General features: G+C 48.1%; 1 protein-coding gene across 2 annotated transcripts; it reads right to left on the reverse strand.

Annotated features, from left to right (window-relative positions):
• Positions 1-557: 557 nt before the first annotated feature.
• On the reverse strand, positions 558-18314 carry LOC142911137 (protein LSM14 homolog B-like). 2 transcript variants are annotated; one of them, XM_076060218.1, is made up of 9 exons: positions 18235-18314; positions 17268-17435; positions 13322-13479; positions 11554-11761; positions 8622-8774; positions 7752-7904; positions 6194-6296; positions 4764-4995; positions 558-1198 (listed from the first exon to the last, which is right to left on the reverse strand). In XM_076060218.1, the coding sequence occupies exons 2-8, from the start codon at positions 17386-17388 to the stop codon at positions 4788-4790; spliced, it is 1104 nt and encodes a 367-aa protein (XP_075916333.1). In that variant the 5' UTR covers positions 17389-17435; positions 18235-18314; the 3' UTR covers positions 558-1198; positions 4764-4787. The 2 variants fall into 2 exon arrangements, with proteins under 2 accessions (XP_075916333.1, XP_075916332.1); XM_076060217.1 differs by lacking the exon at positions 18235-18314 and having other exon boundaries at positions 17268-18228.
• Between the last annotated feature and the right edge of the window lie 602 nt (positions 18315-18916).

Genomic DNA, 18916 nt, shown 5'->3' on the forward strand with positions numbered 1-18916 from the left:
GGGGGGGGGAGGGGGGTCGGCCAATCTCCTGGCAACGGGAAACTGGGGGACATCCCTGCTAGGGGCCCTTCGGATGAAAGCCCGTGGGCCAGGCACCCCCCTTCGAGACCCTACGTGGGTGCGTGTGTGTGTGTGTGTTAAGTGGGAGTGTGCGTACGTTCGTGTGGAGGGGTGCGAGGGGATGGTGGCGCCGGCGGAGTTGCTCCGTTGCTGTGGCACCACAGTATCTATGGAATCGATAGTCATATCTATTGACTATAGTATTATCAGCTGACTATAGCAGTGTCCGCTTACTCTATAACAGTATTTAATTACTCTAAAGTAGCATCTACTCTGCAGCAGTATCTACCAACTCAACACTAGTATATACCGACTCTATTGCAGTTAACTTCTTACTCAGAGTACCGTGGTGAGGCCTAATCTCGTGCAGAGCCCCCGGCCTCGCCTAGATTGCCCAGCTGGCCGAGGTGGCATCTTGGCAGGCTGGGGCTGGGCTGCCACACCATGCTGCTTAACATACCAAGCACAGATTCATTTTTCAAAATCGGCCCTCAAGCTGGAACAGATGTCTCAATTTATTGAAATGCACTTTACTTTTTTTCAAATACAGCAAACCTCCCCCCCATCCCCGATCCTGTTAAAGCCATGCTTTGTACTACATTACAGCCAAAGTTTACAGGAATCTAAAGCAATGCAGTAAAAATTCAACGAAGCAATGTTGTAAAGCTACAGTTGGCCAACTTAATTATTTGCCGGCCATTTCACCACAGCGAATGCACCGATATAAATTCCGCAACATTTAATGCTGCCTTGTGAAATACAAACACAACTCAATTAAATTGTCATGTCCATGGTTATTACAGCTTAAGACCGGTCGCACAAAATAACCAATTTTAGGAGACAATTAAAGCTTTAAAGTTAAGTCCGACTTTACAGAAATGTTTTACCTCACCCATTAGACTAAGGTTAAAAACTATACTTACAATTATAAATGTGTAAAGTGTTCAACAAAACGAGGTGTGTATCTTATTTACACACCATAGACATTAAAAGAATCGCATATCAATTAACAAAACCCACATACAGTCCTCGGACTACCCCTCTACGTAACGTTTCTTCAGACCAAACAAATGTGTTTTTAAATCAAGCAAACCCCCAATATATGTGCACTCTGGGAGGAAGTGTGGTTCTCTGCAACCTGCAACAACAAAGGCAAGCATTGTCGACATCAAGAAGGAAAACCAACAGATTGTCGTCGACCCCACAAAGGGCTCCATTCTCATTTGGAGAATTTGGTTTGCGTGGTCCCAATTTAGGCCAAGATTTGGTGACAAGGTGTCTCTCCAAGCTATCCAATGCCCTTCGTCAATCTCTAAAATTGGGCACGAGAGCGTTGCCAACCAACTCCATTTGAAAGAAACTACTCTACATTTGTATTTTACCAGGTACGGCCCACGGAGCTATGGAGCGCTCTTTCAGGAGAGACATGGCCACTGTTCTGCCCCACGGCAGATATGGAGCTGTGTTTACAGAAGAACTTCCTGATATGATGGTGCCGAGTTTGGTCACGTGACCAGGAAGTGACGCGTTAAGGGTCTCGAAGCGACGAGGCAAGGCAGGGGTGTCAGTCCTTACAAAGAGTACAACATGGAGGCACAATTACCATCTCAGCGAAGACGGGTGCATCTGCTCCTTGTGGGACTTTAATAATCATTGTCTGCAAGTTCGTTTATCGCCATATATATAAAAGGCAAAGTTGTGAATGTGTGCCTGTTCAAAATGTTTAGCGTACTTCCCGACTTGCAACCAACTGGAAATTGGCCATGTGGGTACTTACCAGACTGTACACCACGCAAAAATGATAAAAAATACACTTTTTTTTTTAGGGGGGGGGGGCGGGGAGCTCAATAATGCATATATTTTTTGCACGGCAAGTGAGCTGTGGCGTCAAATCTGTCACGTGACCCTCGCATGTGGAAGCGTAACACATTGTAGTGTAGTGGTTAGCGCTACGCTGCGCTACGAACCCGGCGACCCGAGTTCAATTCCCGCTCACGGCCACCAAACGAGTAACTGCTTGGGTGTCAACATCACCACTGGGGAGATAAAGGCGGCAGGGCGTGCTGCTGGCCACCAAACCCCCTCGTGTTCTTATAATTACTGGGACTCCTGTTATGTTAGGATTGCCGTTATAATGCTGTAAATGCCTTTATAATGCTGCTAAATTGTTACGATAAATATGGAGGCCTGGTTAACAACGAAGCCTGCCACTTGCATTATTGTGAATAGTTGTTTGTAATTAGATAAGTCGAGCCAGACTTGTGCCCATGTAACTTTAATGCATTCTTGAGAGCAAGGATGAAGATGTATCTCGTCTACAGTTCAGTGTTATGTGCAGCAGCGCTGTACATTTGGGCTGCAGTATGGTGATTACACAAAGTGACCTTATTGAACATAGTAGCTTATTCTCTTGTTGTAGAGCTATTCAGTGCTAATGTAGGTACCTGGTCCATCCAGGACCTATGATTGAGATTCATGTTGTCCAAGACAATGTTATGATGCTGCAGTGTTAATTAATTATATTGATATTGCAAGTATTAACAGATGCTCTATTTTGTGCTGTGTTTTCCCATGAGTTTTATGTCGTTCTATTCGTTAAATACGTTGGAGTCGGATGGTCACCCTGGCTCTGAAGGTTTACTACTCGGACAGTGATGCAACGCAGCGTAGTGAGGCCGAGACAGCCACCACAAATGGATAGCTCAACGAAGTGGCTTATCGTGTAGACATTTATAGCAGCAAAATACTCTAAAACGCATGCTTTTAAAAACGTGGGAGGGAAAAAAAAACAGAGGACCCGGAGAAAAATCCACATGACCACGGGGAGAACTTGCAAACTCCAAATATGCAGCAGGCGTCGGGGTTGGGATGGAACCACAGACCTCCTGCTGCATACCAGGCAAAGTGAGTTAACATCTCCTAGCCACCGTGGCATCCAAATAGAATCGTCAAGAGGACATTCTGACACTTGAAGAAAACCTGTACCAATCTTGGCCATAACCATTCTTGTATCTCTTGATCTTCCAAACACGTGTAGAGGTATATTCTTAGTTTTTTCGGTAAAGTCACGAAAAAACTAAGAATATGAATTACTGCAGTCACGTGTAGAGGTGTTACGGGAGGGTGACACGCGGTTGTATAATGGTGGCCACAAACATGTCTGCTACGGTCACCACCCTGGGGGGCTGTGGGGGATGCTGTGATCACTCCCAGCCCCGCCCCTCAGTGAGAGACAGTATAAAAGGTGGGACCCGGGGAGCTGAGAGGCAGTTCAACTCAAGCAAGATGAAGAGCCAGTGAAGAACGAAGATTGACTAGCCAGACCCTGGAACTCCTTTGATTCGCTGACCTTCTGAGGGCCGGGCAAAGCAAGCCAGGGTGCGACACCGGAGCCGTGAGGGCCGATGTCCCTCTGAGGGCCGGACTCGTGTGGCTGGTGATCGGGACCTGCGCCGAAGCTGGGCCAGGTCAGATAGCCTCCCGGGAGAGGAACAGGATAGAGGGAACCAGGGAGCTAGCGTGGGCTAAAGCTCGGGGAACGTTTCCCTCTATAAAGTACGGGTGAAGAGGCCGTTACCTCTTCAAGTATAAGACTCGCAACTGTAACAGAAGTGTCTGTAATAAATACGTGTTGCCTCAAGTAAACAGTCTCCGACGTCAATAAGGCCACTACACATGTAGCCCTCCAGCAGGTCAGATCGTACAAAAGCATTAAATTTGGCATGCGATTGATCGATAAAAAAAATCTAGTCATGTTTAAGATTTTATATAAATGATGATTGAGAAGTTGTTCACGATATAATACGCAAATTATATTATGTGAGCAAATGCGGTAGTGTACCCATACTCTTTGGTTCTATTCGGTAAAGTCACTCCAGCGCTGTCCTCGAGACAGCCTGATCCCTTCACCGAGAAGATGGTTTCAAATTAAGCAACCATTGGAAAGATGTTCTAAATCGAACTAAACATTAAACTAATTTTCAATGGTACAGTATATTTTTCAAGTAGTGGTACCCCAAACTTTCGCAGCTCTTAAAAATTCCCCTTTCACACCATCAATAGGTAAACTCCCCCCCCCCCCCGCCAAACGGCATGTTCACCCGCACGTACACCACCTCTATGCTAAGTCGGCCAATCAAATGCTAATTTTTATGCTAATTCCTTTGTCAAGGCACCTTGTTTCCTCGCACACAGCTTAAAGGTCGCGGTCTGAGCGTGGCTGTGTTTCACTCCAGCGCTGTCCTCGAGACAGCCTGATCCCTTCACCCGATGAAGGCCGCTTGTGTTGTGGCCGAAACGTCGTGATTTTTGTTGTTTTATTTTTTACCTACGTGACTTTACCGAATAGAACCAAAGAGTGTGGATCCTTGCAGTCACGAAAGCTTTAAATCTAGAAGTGTACCCATGGCTACAACCACGAGAAGGCGAGTAGAGTCAAGGACGTAATGAATGGGAAGAGGAATAGAAAGAGGTAGAGGAGACAAATGGAAAAATGGGATCAGAGACAATACCTTAAAAGGGTCTCTCTATCATCCTCCACGGAGCAGGGTATTTTCACAGGGGGGGGGTTTGGGGGCAGAGGGTAAGGGATTCAGCAGGGATGGCCACACAAGTCACGTGACTTCCTCAGGGAGGCACGAGCAGATTCTCGATATTTTTGTTTTGCAGCTTAACGGGAGTGCAGGAGCGGGAGCTGCCCTTACCTGCACGTGCTCCTCATCATCTGTCTAGGCCTGCACCTTGGCCGGCAGAGGAGACTGCACCCCTGCTTTGGGCATGCCCGGCCGCCCGTCCCCACCCCACAGGGTCCGGCGGTTGAGCCAGGACGCGTGGCCCCAACTGTGCCAGAAGCGGCGATTGCGCGCGGCCGGGAGGTTCTCCCCGAACGTCTGCATGTTCAAGCGCTGCTCCTCCGCCAACGTCACGCGGCAGTTCCTTACAAGATGGAAGGAAGGGGGTGGCGGGGGTTGTGAGCACAGCTGGTGCATCTTGCCAGTCATCTCAGTCTATCCATGGCCACCTGGGGTCTGTCCCATGACCTCCTGTCAGCGAGCCTTCGACATTCCACGTGTACCTTCACCGAGCAGTGAATGGCGCGTGTTGGTATTGGAGGTGGAGGGAGGAGATAAAGATGCAGTGCTACAACTTCTTGCTCGTGCCACTACTACTGGCAGAAGGGCCACAGTAAGTCACTCATTTTCATTTTGGCAAATATCGCAGTTTTTACACCGGCACACGAAAAATGCCTGCCACTTGTAAAACACGTCACGGGATTCTTTGAATGTTCCCTGCCAAGCAGCAGGCGTACATCCCTACGGTTAATGCGCCCGCAGTATTATAAATCAGAGCAGCCACTAGATTTGCACCACGAATAGTTTTGTTGTTACGCGACAACGACTCTGTCTGACGCTCCGAGCAGTGGCTCACCCCACACCATGTTGAAGAGTGGCCTGTGGATGACGACAGATCACGGTACTACAGAATTGCTCGAGTGAACGCTAAACCCTACATTAGAGGTTCCCTGCACGGTTCCACACCATCCTGCGTTTTAGAGAAATGTTCGCCTCGTGCCCAGTCAAATAATTACACGGTTCTTCCTCTTATTTTCGAGCTAGGATTTTTTCCCGAATCAAGCGCAACACCGCAATTCACGCGGCGTGCATTTTCTGCGCAGAGTAATTAAAGTTAACGTCACACATTTGCAACGCCCCAAAGTTTCCAGATATTCAGGAGGCGTAGTCAACCGCATACGAGTGAGAAGGCAGCCAGCAACGGCACCAACAATTGCCCGAGATCTGTCATCCTATATTAGGATGGTTAGGCCAACTCCATTTGTGAGTTTTTATTACACGAGGGACGAAACCAAAGAAAACCCACACGTGCAAAGGTGGGAGAGTGAATGGGGGGGGAACAGCAACCCCATCTCCGTACAGATGGAGATGAATCAACATGCTGTACTGCTACCTCCTGGCAAGTCGGTGCACATGGCAGAAGATTGTGAACCACCAACCCGTTGCCTCCTCCAGGCGCTGTATATAAAGGTGTGCCGCCACCACTGCCCGTCCGAGACCATCAACCCAGCGATGAGCAAGGAGACCCAATTAAAAATCACAAGTGGCAGAAATGCCATTACCTGCCGCCATCTTTGGAAATGTTGTCAAAGAAGCATCTTGTTTTGTCGTAGAAGCATTTGTCAGGAAACACGGCAGAGCTCCTGCTGGGACCCCTCTGCATGTCTGCAGCACAAAGGGAGACGTCAATGTCAGAAACTAATTAAGGGATGGCCTGGACAATTAAAGACAAAGATCCCCACCCCGTTTCGCTTCAGACTATCGGGGCAAGTGCTCTTAGTGAGTGGCACCCCGAGGCCGGCACGGCACACGAAGGCATGGGTGGGCCTAGCACCATGCCCGGCCACCTTCGTCTCCCTCATGGCGATGGCTGAGGTGAGCCACTAGAGGGGGGCGACGGTACAGATTTGTTGAACCAAACTTTTCAACAGAAGACGCCGTGGCAGCAGTGGCAACAGGCCACCGTGATGGACGCTCGTGGAGATTGCTCCTCGTGAACAAAAATTGTCAAAAGTGCATCATGGTCCTAAAGGGACCAACATTTAGTACAGGGGATTCTCCAATTTTTTTTTACCATTTGTTAAAATACAACCATTCACCAATGCGAGTCAGGGCTAAAACAATACGACCATAAACTTTGCATTATATTTCAGGCCCATCAAGCTATATGGCTCTTTTTCAGAAGAGACCTGGCCACAAATGATAGCTCAACGAAGTGGCTTATTACATGAAAATTTCTGGCAGGTAAACTCCAATAAGTGCACGTTGATTCTAAAATGTGGAGGGAAAACCGGATGACTCAGAGAAAACAGGTTTTTTTGGGTTAGATCGTGATCCAACCCAAAAAAAAATCTATCATGGATGATATTGGTCGCAAAAGCCTACATGTTCAACCGACCCAGAGAAAAATCCACACTACCACAGGGAGAGAGACGCATGCAAACTCCAAATATACAATGGTCAGGGTTTGGGTCAAACCCACGAGGCAAGGTAGCCCCTCCCCCCCCCACAGCCGCCTAATAATTTGTTGGCACAAGAGAGGCGGTGTAAGACAAATCCGCTGTTGCACTGCACATCCATGCTTTACATTATCCAAGCTCCACTCTTTCTGCAACCCACACCTGACCAGAGTGATGCGAGGCCCTCACCCACAAGTGCAGTGACAGCCAAGCTTACTAAAGGCTGTCACATGCGGAGAGTTTCTCAAGTTATCATTCCTCACGATTACTCTAACTCGTATGAAAAAAAGGGCCTAATATAAATGTCCACATAAGCTACTTCATTGAGCTATCATTTGTGCCCAGGTTGCATCTGAAAAAGCGAATAGCTCAGTGATCTTTACCTGGTAAGACAAGATTAGTTGATTTTTTTTTTTTCAAGCGATTTGTTCACTTGACCTATAGACTGTGCACTCCCATCGTGTTTTTGTATTGTATGTTGTTACATTCTGACCCGCCCCTACTGAACATCTGTGGACAAAAAAACCTTTGTAGCGCATCGAAATCCCCCAGTGGACAAATAAATATTCTGATTCTAAAAGGAGACATCCCACAGGAGTGGTGGTGGTGGTGTGAAACCGGGTCCCTCAAAGTGCTCCTTTTAAAAAAAAAGGTCCACCACCTTCTCCTTGCTTGGCCTTGTTGTCCTGGAACTCCTTGTCCAGCTCCTCGCGGTCCAGCTGCGCGTTGCTGCTCTCAAAGTCAAACTCCGCCTGAAACTCATCGCCCAGGTTCAGGGCCTGTGCCTTCTGGGGGCGCCCATGGCGGCTCGAGCCTGCGGGGAGAGAAAAATAAACGGCAGCTCGGTTTGTGATCCACCAACGCCGCGGTGGTGGCGGTGGTGAGATGTTAACTACCTAGCCTGGTACGCAAGAGCTCGTGGGTTCTATCCCGACCCCCTGCTGTATACTTGGAAGTTTGCATGTTCTCCCCAAATGTGAAACATTTCCTGCAAACTTTCTCCATTGGAATAATGCATCAATGAGTACACCCTGCTGCAAAGAAAAAAAAAACTTTTGCTGGACCCTCATGGACAAATGTGAGTCTCTTACTTTCGACCCAGGTTTCCTGGGTAAATATTCACGACCATAAAAAAATAGCGCACCGGCTGCCCGGTATTTAGGTCGGCACCAGCGGCCAAGAATCTGTTATTCTCTCCGCCCTCTGCACATGTTCAAAAGGCCATTGACAAAGTCCAGGCTAATGCACCGCGTCGCCTTTGAGGCAACGTCAGTGATAAAAGTGGCAAGGGGTTTTTGCCTTCCCACCGCGATTTACAAAGCCCCACGACGAATGCGTCCACAGAAGCTGTGCACGGCGAGCCTTCAATACGCAAACGCATTAATTAGTCTCCGTCGGTACGAGACGCCGACTGTAAATTGGGACACGTTGCTTCAAAACGAACTTACAAATTTGATGAAAAGATGAATGACGGCATGGGGGGGTGGCGGGTGGGGAGGGCGAACACCACCCACACCACCCGTAGCCGTACCTGCAATCTGCTTCACGGGGGCCCTCCGCCACCGCCGCCGCCGCCGGGGCGCCGTCTGCACCCCCCGATCCACCGTGCCGCTCTTCCTCGCCGGCTGCTGCGGCGTGGCGTTGACGCACGCAGCGGCCGCGCCGGCCGTGGGCGCTGCCGCACCTGTGGGCGATGGGCACAGCCGGCGCGCACCCACCGGTCGTCTCGGTTCGTCAACCCGTCGGGGGGGCCACGTGGGACCCTCCCGCGACCTCATCTGGCACGGGCGCCGTGGTGACGTCACCGTCACTTAGTGGCGAAAAGCGGCTGTTGGTATTATGGGGCGGGGGGGGGGGGCGTTCTACAACAGCTGTGTGGGCAAGACACAAGTGCCATAGCCCTCCATCACCCATCGTGGTGTCAGTGTCATCATCATCATTACCACCACAACACCTCCCCCCCTATCGTTCCTCACGACTGCAGGTCACACGTTTGTGTTGTCACCAGGCAGAGGGGCTCACCGCACACAAATCCCAGTGTAGCCGAGCGTGCCATTATTACGTCGCTTCGAGAGAGGCCGTCAAAACCGCACAGATCACTCGGCGGCCAAGCGCAGAGCTTGCCGACCACCCCGTTTGCGTCTCCGACATTTACGAAATGGAAACTCCGCTTTCATTTGCTCTTGATGCAACCAATTGCCATAGCCACGTAGGTAAAAAATAAAATAACAAAAATCAGCGCTGTCCTCCAGACAGTCTCGTCCCTTCACCTGATGAAGGCCGCTTGTGTTGTGGCCGAAACGTCGTGATTTTTTGTTATTTTATTTTTTACCTACGTGGTGACTTTACCCAATAGAACCAAAGAGTATGGATCCTAGCAGTCACGAAAGCTTCAAATCTAGAATTGCCATAGCACCACCATTCATATATTTCGTCAAAAATGATTATTTCGCACGGGTTTAAAATATAAAAATATTAGCACACGTTTGTCGTTAGGGGCGTTTGCGCGCAACTTTTATGGGTCTGGCAGCATTACATTGGGGGGGTGGGGGGGGGGTTAACATTAATAAACGAGACGGTGGAACGAGGGTCACCGGGGCTCTTGTCCACAAGCCACGGCAGACTTCACGACTCGTCCTCCCGCCTGCAGAGGGAGGCCTCGGCTACACCAACACGGGCGGCGCGAGGATCCACGATGCTTCCGTTAAAACCGGTGGCTGTTTGTAACCTTTGCCGCAGCCTTGCAACCCCTTTGGTTCTCAATCGTTCACAAACAACGTGCAACGTCAACAGACGTAGGGGGTTTGATGAAACAAAGCGGTTGCACTTGGCCCGCGCGCAATCTGTATTTCGATGATATACCTTCGAAATAAATCCCCAGAACGGGGATCTTGCAACCCCCAAGGGGTGCGTGCACCCCTGGATTAAGAACCACTGGGCGAGACGATCGTGGGGTAACACAGCAACATCAATTTACAACTTACACCCCTCTCACGTCGTCGCTTTATTATGAACACCGCTAACGCAATTTACGTCGGTGACAGCATCGATCCTTTCTCGTATCCCCATCGCTTCTTGCTTCACCTATCCTGTAAACTACCCTGTGGTGTCGCGCGCATGACGACATGTACTGTGCTTTCGATGACAAAATATATTATTGATGTACGGTATTTTGGGAAAAAATTGTTTCAATTTACGTCGCACATTTCAGGAACGCATCACCAATGTAAATTGGGGTACTGCTCTACAATGGCCAATGTTCTGCTACACCGTCTGCCACCCAACAAATCAAATTTGTCACCTGGAGCACCACACCAAATTATGTGCTTTCGGCAAACCAGAATGTTGAAAAAAAAAAAACAATCAGATTTCCGTACGACGTCTCATTGGACATTACAAAATCGGGCGTCAGGTGTTTGGTAAGAGATGCTGGTGTAGATTCGATCAGAAATCCTCTCATCTCTCAATACCCAGCCAGTGAACAGGGTGGCCACAACCTCAGCACCACGACAGCACCTCATTGAGATCAATATAGCAAGTTGCCTCTGGCAACCTCGTTTCTCACAAAACCACAGATTTTAAAAAAGAAAGTCTTAGTTCATCATCGCCATGGAGAAATGCATCGTGCAGGACCTTGAAGCCGCAATTAAATTTTGTTGGTGCAAATCTTAATTGGGTTAAGTTGTGGAAGAGGGGTAATTTTAAAACGTTTTTATTTTTTATCAGGCAAGACACCGAGCTATATTTGCACTTTTTCAGAAGCCACTTTGCCACAAATGATCGTTGAATAAAGCGGCTTTCTTGGTAAACGCCATTATTGCAAACAGCAAAACCCATTTAGCACCACATTTGTATTATCTCGTGGTAGAAGAGTGGCTCTCGAACAACTACGAACCCAACGACGCAAAAAATAACTCGATTCTCAGCCACATCACGAGCGAATTATATCCAAATCGGTGGTTGGCTCCCCACCTACCCATTCACCACAACCGCACAAGTGAAGCGTGGCAGGTCAAATAACCACCCCACCCCGCATGACAAGACAGCGTGGCCTTCGCCGAGCAGTCCATTGACAGAGGGCACCAAATAATAACGCTTTAAATGACGGGTTATTCTGAAAAGGCGACAATTTAAAATACAATCACTGGGTATCACCATCAAGCGCAAAGTAAAAACAAAAATGCTCGTCCGCATGCACTATGCATTATCATCATCATCGAGCTGTTATACACAGAGCCTTTTATTTTCCTGCATGCGCTTACGGAAATAATTCCATGAAGATAGCTGCAACTCAACTGCGTTCAATTAAGATCGCATTGAAATCACGCCTCTAAACGAGCAAAAGGCGAAAACGACCCGAGGCAAGGCCACTGGGCAACGGAAACCACGTGGCATTAAGAGGGCAAAGGTGCAGCCCTGCAGTGCCGATGTTTACCGCACACCGCACCCCCCCCCTCCCGTACCCGCAGCTCCTCTGTACGCAGGCTGCACGAAGGGACGGTGCCCGACCGCTGTGGCCCAGGCGTCGTGCCGCGCGTGGCCCGGGTGGCCGCCCGTGGCACCGCGGGGGGGTCCGGTCGGCGTGCCCGGCGCGGAGTGGCAGCTCGCCGCCGCTCCGATACCGCACGTGTGGCAGCGAGCGGCGGCCCCCCCCGGGGTGCCCGGCGAGGACTGGACGGGGGGTGAGGGTGGGTTAGGCAGCGATTAGAACAAATCACGACGGACGACGTACGCATGTCAAACTTCTTATGCACCTTCTTGGTTCTTTCGGTAAAGTCACCACCACGTAGAAGGGAAACAATAAAATAATAAAAATATAAAACTTTAAAATTCTCACGACGTTTCGACTGCAAGACAAGCAATCATCATCAGGTGTAAAAACCACAGCAAGACATTTTTTTTAAAAAAGTGGCGGGTTTTTTTTTTACATTATCACCACGGAGAGCGATTTGGCAGTTATTCAGATGGACAAGTCCATCTATGTTCGGAAAAGAGGAGGGGGGAGACGAAAATGATGGATGCGGTCTGAAAGCCACCGTAAGCGTGAACAATAAATTAAGACCCGGAATGGTTTATCAAATCCTTCCAATGATTGCTAAGCCAGAATTCCTTCCTCTCGGTTGAAATTGTCTCTGTGTTTGTATATGTGGATAGCCTCATGAACGAATCTCTCATGGTAGCCAGATGGCTTACAGAGAACCTCTGTAAGCCATCAGGCTACCATGAGAGATTCTCCCGTTTCGGTCTTAGGAGGAGGGATAATTGCGATGTCATCACCCGAGAGCCAATCAGGTGCCAAGGGTTGCGCAATTCAGCCACTGGCACGCTGGCACCCGGGCTCGGATCTTGGTAGCCTCTTCCATCTCCTCCTCCTCAACCTGTAAAAACCCTCCACAGCTACCACTGTTAGCTAACTATTGTAACTCTCAAATGCAACTTTCATCAAGCCCCCCGAGTGTGAAGTGCAGTCTCCAACCTCGTATTCTCCACCATCTCTGGCTTCCTCGATTCCAGTGCCGTGAAGGGAAAATTTGCCCGAAATGCGGCCGATCAGCGTTGACTTTTTTTCCACATTTTGTCAACATGTTGCCAAAGATGTCCCTTAAAGGCTTAACGGACGTTCGGGGCAAGTGCAGTGCGAGCAACTACGAGGCCGGCAAAGCACACGGAGGAGGTGGGGAAGCCAGACCCACGCCCGACCGCCTTCTCCCCAGTGGCGATGTTTATACATCGCACCAGGTGCTCATTGGATAGACCTCAGGAAAAGCCCGGGACTGTTTCAGATAATCGTCACCTGGCGTTGGCCGTAAGTGGGAATCAAACCCCGGTGGGTCGTAGGCGGGTTTGTGGTGCAGCGCATCAACCACTGTGCCACCGCTCCCCTAAACCATGGCACTGCTGCAGTGGCAAGATGTTAACTACCTCGCCTGGAGTACAATAGGTCGTGGGGTTTGATCCAGACCCCCGACGCCTGCATATTTTTGGAGTTTTCAACGTCCTCCCCCGTGGTCACGTGGATTTCTCTGGGTCATCCAGTTTCTACCTCCACGTTTTAGAACCGACGTGCATTTGGAGTATTTGGCTGCTGGAAATGTCCACGCGATAAGCCGCTTCGTTGAGCAAATCATTTGTGGCCGGGTCGCTTCTGAAAAGAGAGTTAAGTAGCTCGGTGGGCCTCACATGGTACAATAAATAAAGAGTTTAATGGTAAAGAGCGGCTGCACCTCTCACCTGCACCATGGCCACGTCGTGGTGCAGAGCGGACAGCATGTACTCGCACGGGGTCAAGTCCTTGATCTCGCTGATGCGAAAGACGATGTGTTCGAAGACCTCCTCGCGAGGGGCAATGGGACGGTCGGCGGGGCGCCCCTCCGTCCCGCGCAAGCACACTGCGCGCACACAAAGACGCCCGCCGCCGGTACAGACCTCCACGTACCCGTTTGGTCAAGCGTTGTTACGGTCGAGAGCACCTATGCAGGTCGGAGCAGGTGCGTGGTTGTGGGTTTTGGGCGCCACTGTGGTGAGAAGTTAACTACCTCGCCTGGTATATATCGAAGGTCATGCGTTTCATCCCAACCCTGACAACACCTGCTGTATATTTGGAGTCAGCGAGGTTTTCTCTTCCCATGGGTCGAGCGGATCCCCCCCCCCCTCCAGGTCCTTCGATAAGCCACTTCGTTGCGTTACCTACCATTTGTGGGCAGGTCGCTTCTGAAAGAGCGATATAGTAAGTGGGCCTTACCCGCAACTTAAACAATTCTTTAAAATAGTTTCTAGCTGGTTCAGCTACCTTCATCCTCCCCAGTGCTGATTTAATCATCTTTTTTACTTACACACCACACCAGGTAACTTCACTTGAAGGCAGTCTACCTACGCGAAAACCAGAATGTGTTGGGATACAAGGCCACCACCGACGACGTTGTCTGTAGCCAGGAATCAAATCTAGCTCGCGGGGTTCCGAGCTGCACACATTTCTCAACTCTGCAAGCCATGCAAGCCAAAAATTGAGATTCATTTATTTCCTGTAACAAGCTATATTAAATATTCTTGTTTCTTTCGGTAAAGTCACGTAAAAGGGAAATAATAAAAATAAAACATAATAAAATAAAAATGAAATTTATTTTATTTTTATTTAAATAAAATTAAAATTAAATTTATTTTATATGTATTTTATTTTATTATGTCTTAGCTGTATTAAAACCAATAGCCCATCATCCATAAGCCATATGCCTGCAGGTATTGAATGTTTATGGGTATCAACATCACAAATCCCTATCATCACTGTCGCAAAGAAGAAGTTCTCCATTGTGCCAATTTAATCCCGACAGGTGCCGTTGGCCCAAATCTGTGAATCCGTTTAGAGTATTTGGCGGCTAAACGTTCCCACGCGCTAAGCCACTTCGTTGTGTTACCTACCATTTGTGGGCAGGTCGCTTCTGAAAGAGCGATATAGTAAGTGGGCCTTACCCGCAACCTAAACAATTCTTTAAAATAGTTTCTAGCTGGTTCAGCTACCTTCATTCTCCCCAGTGCTGATTTAATCATCTTTTTCACTTACACACCGCACCAGGTAACTTCACTTGAAGGCAGTCTACTACGCGAAGCCCAGAATGTGTTGGGATACAAAGCCACCACCGACGACGTTGTCTGTAGCCAGGAATCAAATCTAGCTCGCGGGGTTTCGAGCTGCACACATTTCTCAACTCTGCAAGCCAAAAATTGAGATTCATTTATTTCCTGCAACAAGCTGTATTAAATATTCTGGTTTCTTTCGGTAAAGTCACATAGAAGGGAAATAATAAAATAATAAAAATAAAACATAAACTCAAAATGAAATTTATTTTATTTTTATTTAAATAAAATATAAATGAAATTTATTTTATATGTATTTTATTTTATTACGTCTTAGCTGTATTAAAACCAATAGCCTGTCATCCATTAGCCATATGCCTGCAGGTATTGAATGTTTATGGGTATCAACATCACAAATCGCTATCATCACCGTCGCAAAGAAGAAGTTCTCCATTGTGCCAATTTAATCCCGACAGGTGCCGTTGGCCCAAATCTGTGAATGAAGGCAAAAATGAATCTGGAACATTTCCAAATTAACTGTTTTGGGGCCGTCCAGAAATGACGTCACGCACCTGGGGGGGGGGTCAGACATTTGTGACGATGTGTGACGACTGGGGGGGGGGGAGTTTGATAAATGTGACGTCACATCAAAATGCGCAACTTTAAATATAGACAACACGTTCCACTTAATTAGACTTTTTAATGTTTTCTCCTACAAGATCAGAGTGCAGCGGCACATTAAATACGCACTACAATGACAACAATAGTTTAAAGCGATTTGAAGCGTGTTTTTTTTTGCGGGGGGTGAGGGGGGAGGGGGCAGAGCTTTGTGACGTCATATTTGAGGGCGGGGGGGGTCAAAAAAATCGTTCAGAATCACGTGACGTCATTTATGGACGGCCCCTTATGTGGCACCGCCGGGCTCTTTGGCCGGGTCACGCGCCGTCTATGACCAGCCGCGTCTCATTGCCCTGTGACTACCGACCCGGCTTCAACACTTGATTTTTGCACACAGCGTTTTAATAAGTTTTTTTTGTGTGGAATATTTGCTGGTTTATTCCAGAATGTTTCTGTTACGCGTTGTCGCTTTAAGATGTTCTGTGTTCAAATGTTGATTGTTGCGGTTGCACCCGACTTAAGAGCCGCATGGCTCACAGGGGTATACCTAATAAATGAAACTTGAAACTTGAACACGCGCACGCACCGAAACCACGAACTTTTTCAGGTCAACGGGGTTAATCGCGCGTTCGTGTTGGCATAGCTGTCAACCCCTTATCAGTGCCCCTAGATTGTTACAGATCGATTCAAACCCTTATTGGTCACCCCCTGCCCTTATAAACATCAACGTTTAGCCAACGAGGTCCCGTTGCCAAGGGAGAAACGCAAACAGATGGACGAAACAATGTGTGCCCGTATTGAAACGGCTGTGCACCCAATAACCTTCGTTGAAAAATACTTGAAACCACTGCGACCCAGAACCAGCAAGAACAACAACCTCAGAACATTCGTGATTAAGCGGGTGACGAGTTGAAGAACTTTGCCCCAGTACAGCTAGAGGCGCCGGCCATAAATGACGTCGCGCGATTTTGGACGATTTTTGCCACCCCCCCCCAAAAAAAAAATATAAAACATGCTTCAAATCTCTTTAAACTATTATCATTGTAGCGCGTATTTAATGTGGCGCTGCACTCTGATGTTGTAGGTGAAAACATTTATTAAAAAGTCTATTTAATTAAGTAGAACGTTTTGATTTAAAGCTTTCGTGACTGCAGGGATCCATCTTATTGGTTCTTTCGGTAAAGTCATGTAGAATGGAAATAAAATAAAACATAATAAAATAACATTTTATTAAAAAATCAAATAAAGTAAATAATAAAACATAATAAAATTTTATTGAAAATTAAATGTTATTGCTTTATTTTTATTATTTTATTTCCATTCTACGTGACTTTACCGAAATAACCAAGAAGATAAGTAGAACGTGTTGTCTATATTTAAAGTTGCGAATTTTGATGTGACGTCACATTTCTCAACTCCCCACCGCCCCTCGTCACACATCGTCACAAATGTCTGACCCCCACGTGACGCATCAATGGCTGTTATTTTAAACATTTCTGGGCAATTCCCAGAGATTAAGGACTCTCTTACAAATCCAGGTTAATTGAAAACGCAAAAGTACATACAGCAATCCAATACAATCATGATTTTATTTATTTCTTTTCATTTATTTTATTGATTTTTTTCACCTACGTGACTTTACCGAAAAAAACCAAAGACTATCTTATTTGTCGTTTGAGCATCTTAACACCTCCTGTTTGATTGCTCTGAAAAGGGTCAAACCCCTCTTTAATACCCCCCCCCCACACATTGACCCCACGACACCCACACCAATCTGTCCAGAAGGCAACAACGTCGCCGACACGTTCACCTCCTCCTGGCAAACTTTCCCCAGTCCCAAGGCCTCCTCCTCCTCCTGCTGCTGCTGCTGCCCGAGCGAGTCGCCTGTTAGGACGACTCAAGCGGCTTCATTAAACCCCTAACCCGCAGCTTCGCGGTGTCCACAGTCATCCCGTGAACCACCCACCCCCACCCCCCAGTGCGTAACCTTTCGCCAAGACGACGGTGGAGTCGTCCGTGTTGATGTCACAGAGGATGCCCTCGTAGCGGATGCCCGCCATGGAGAGCAAGCTCATCCTGACGCCCATGCAGGCCGCCCAAGTGGCCATGGTCGCCGGCTCTGGCTACGGGCGACGAGAGGGGCTGGTGGGGCCGCCTTGGTGGGGCCGGGCAGGAGGAGGGGGGGGAGGGGGGAACTTGGCCCGGATCGTGAGACGACGACGATGATGATGATGGTGTTGGTGGTGGTGTTGATGATGGTGATGATGGTGGTGGTGTTGTTGATGGTGGTGTTGATGGTGGTGGTGTTGATGGTGGTGGTGTTGTTGATGGTGGTGGTGTTGATGATGTTGGTGGTGTTGATGATGATGGTCTTGTTGATGGTGGTGGTGTTGATGGTGGTGGTGTTGATGGTGGTGGTGTTGATGATGGTGGTGTTGATGATGATGGTGGTGTTTATGATGATGGTGTTGTTGTTGATGGTGATGTTGATGGTGTTGATGATGATGATGGTGGTGTTGTTGATGATGGTGATGATGGTGTTAATGATGGTGGTGTTTATGATGGTGTTGTTGTTGATGGTGATGTTGATGATGATGGTGGTGTTGATGATGTTGATGATGATGGTGTTGATGATGATGGTGTTGATGATGATGGTGATGTTGATGATGATGGTGGTGTTGATGATGTTGATGATGATGGTGTTGATGATGATGGTGATGTTGATGATGGTGTTGATGATGATGATGGTGGTGTTGTTGATGATGGTGATGATGGTGTTAATGATGGTGGTGTTTATGATGATGATGATGGTGTTGTTGTTGATGATGGTGGTGTTGATGATGTTGATGATGATGGTGTTGATGAGGATGGTGTTGATGATGATGGTGATGTTGATGATGATGGTGGTGTTGTTGATGATGATGATGGTGTTGATGATGATGGCAACAACTCACGGCGTATCCCCCACGTGTTCACGGACACGCCACTGGCACTGCAATGCACTCTGGGTAGCGCCAAGTGGGCGGGATTGTGGGGGGAGGGGGATTTGTTTCTCTTCCGCTCAACGTCGTGGGTTTTTTGCTTTGTGTTTCATTTTAGTAATTTTTTATTTAATTTTTATTTTCTATCTACGTGACTTTACCGAAAGAACCAGGAATGTGAACTGCATGAAATATAAAGCGGGTCACGTGCATGCTTCTCGACCAATAGAAATACACGGCGTTTTTTTAAACCGAGGGGCATTTCCCCACCCCGCCCACCCTGCCCCCCGTCCACCCCGCCCCTTACACCCCCACCCCGCCCCCTTACACCCCGCCCCCTTGCACCGCCCCGCCCTCTTCCACCCCGCCCCGCCTCCTTCCACCACGCCCCCTTCAAACCCCGCCCCTCCTCCACCCACGTCTCTCCGTGACGGTTTGAAGGCCCAGTTCAGTTTTCAGTTTATTTTAGCCCTGTGAGCGATTCGGCTCTTGAATCGGGTGCAACCACAACAAACAAAAAAAACAAAAACACGAACAAGAAAAACATCTTAAAGTGACTATGTGACTGTGCAAACAGAAAATCCATGAAAAAAAACAGCAAAATATTCCTGAAAATTAGCCGTACACCAACGCTGTGTGCAAAAAATCCCAGTGG

The sequence above is a fragment of the Petromyzon marinus genome, unplaced genomic scaffold, assembly GCF_048934315.1.
Source record: "Petromyzon marinus isolate PM22_M1 ecotype Great Lakes invasive population unplaced genomic scaffold, UKy_Petmar_22M1.pri1.0 PM_G_Scaffold_17, whole genome shotgun sequence".
In the NCBI taxonomy this organism is placed as follows: Eukaryota; Metazoa; Chordata; class Hyperoartia; order Petromyzontiformes; family Petromyzontidae; genus Petromyzon; species Petromyzon marinus.

Excerpts from the sequence above, each read along its gene's own strand:
- LOC142911137 (XM_076060218.1), bottom strand. The coding sequence starts at position 17,388 with ATGGCCACTTGGGCGGCCTGCATGGGCGTCAGGATGAGCTTGCTCTCC. Across the intron at positions 8,775-11,553 it reads TGCGTACAGAGGAGCTGCGG|GTGCGGCAGCGCCCACGGCC; the intron begins GTACGGGAGGGG and ends CATCGCCCACAG. Across the intron at positions 7,905-8,621 it reads CCCCGTGAAGCAGATTGCAG|GCTCGAGCCGCCATGGGCGC; the intron begins GTACGGCTACGG and ends CTCTCCCCGCAG.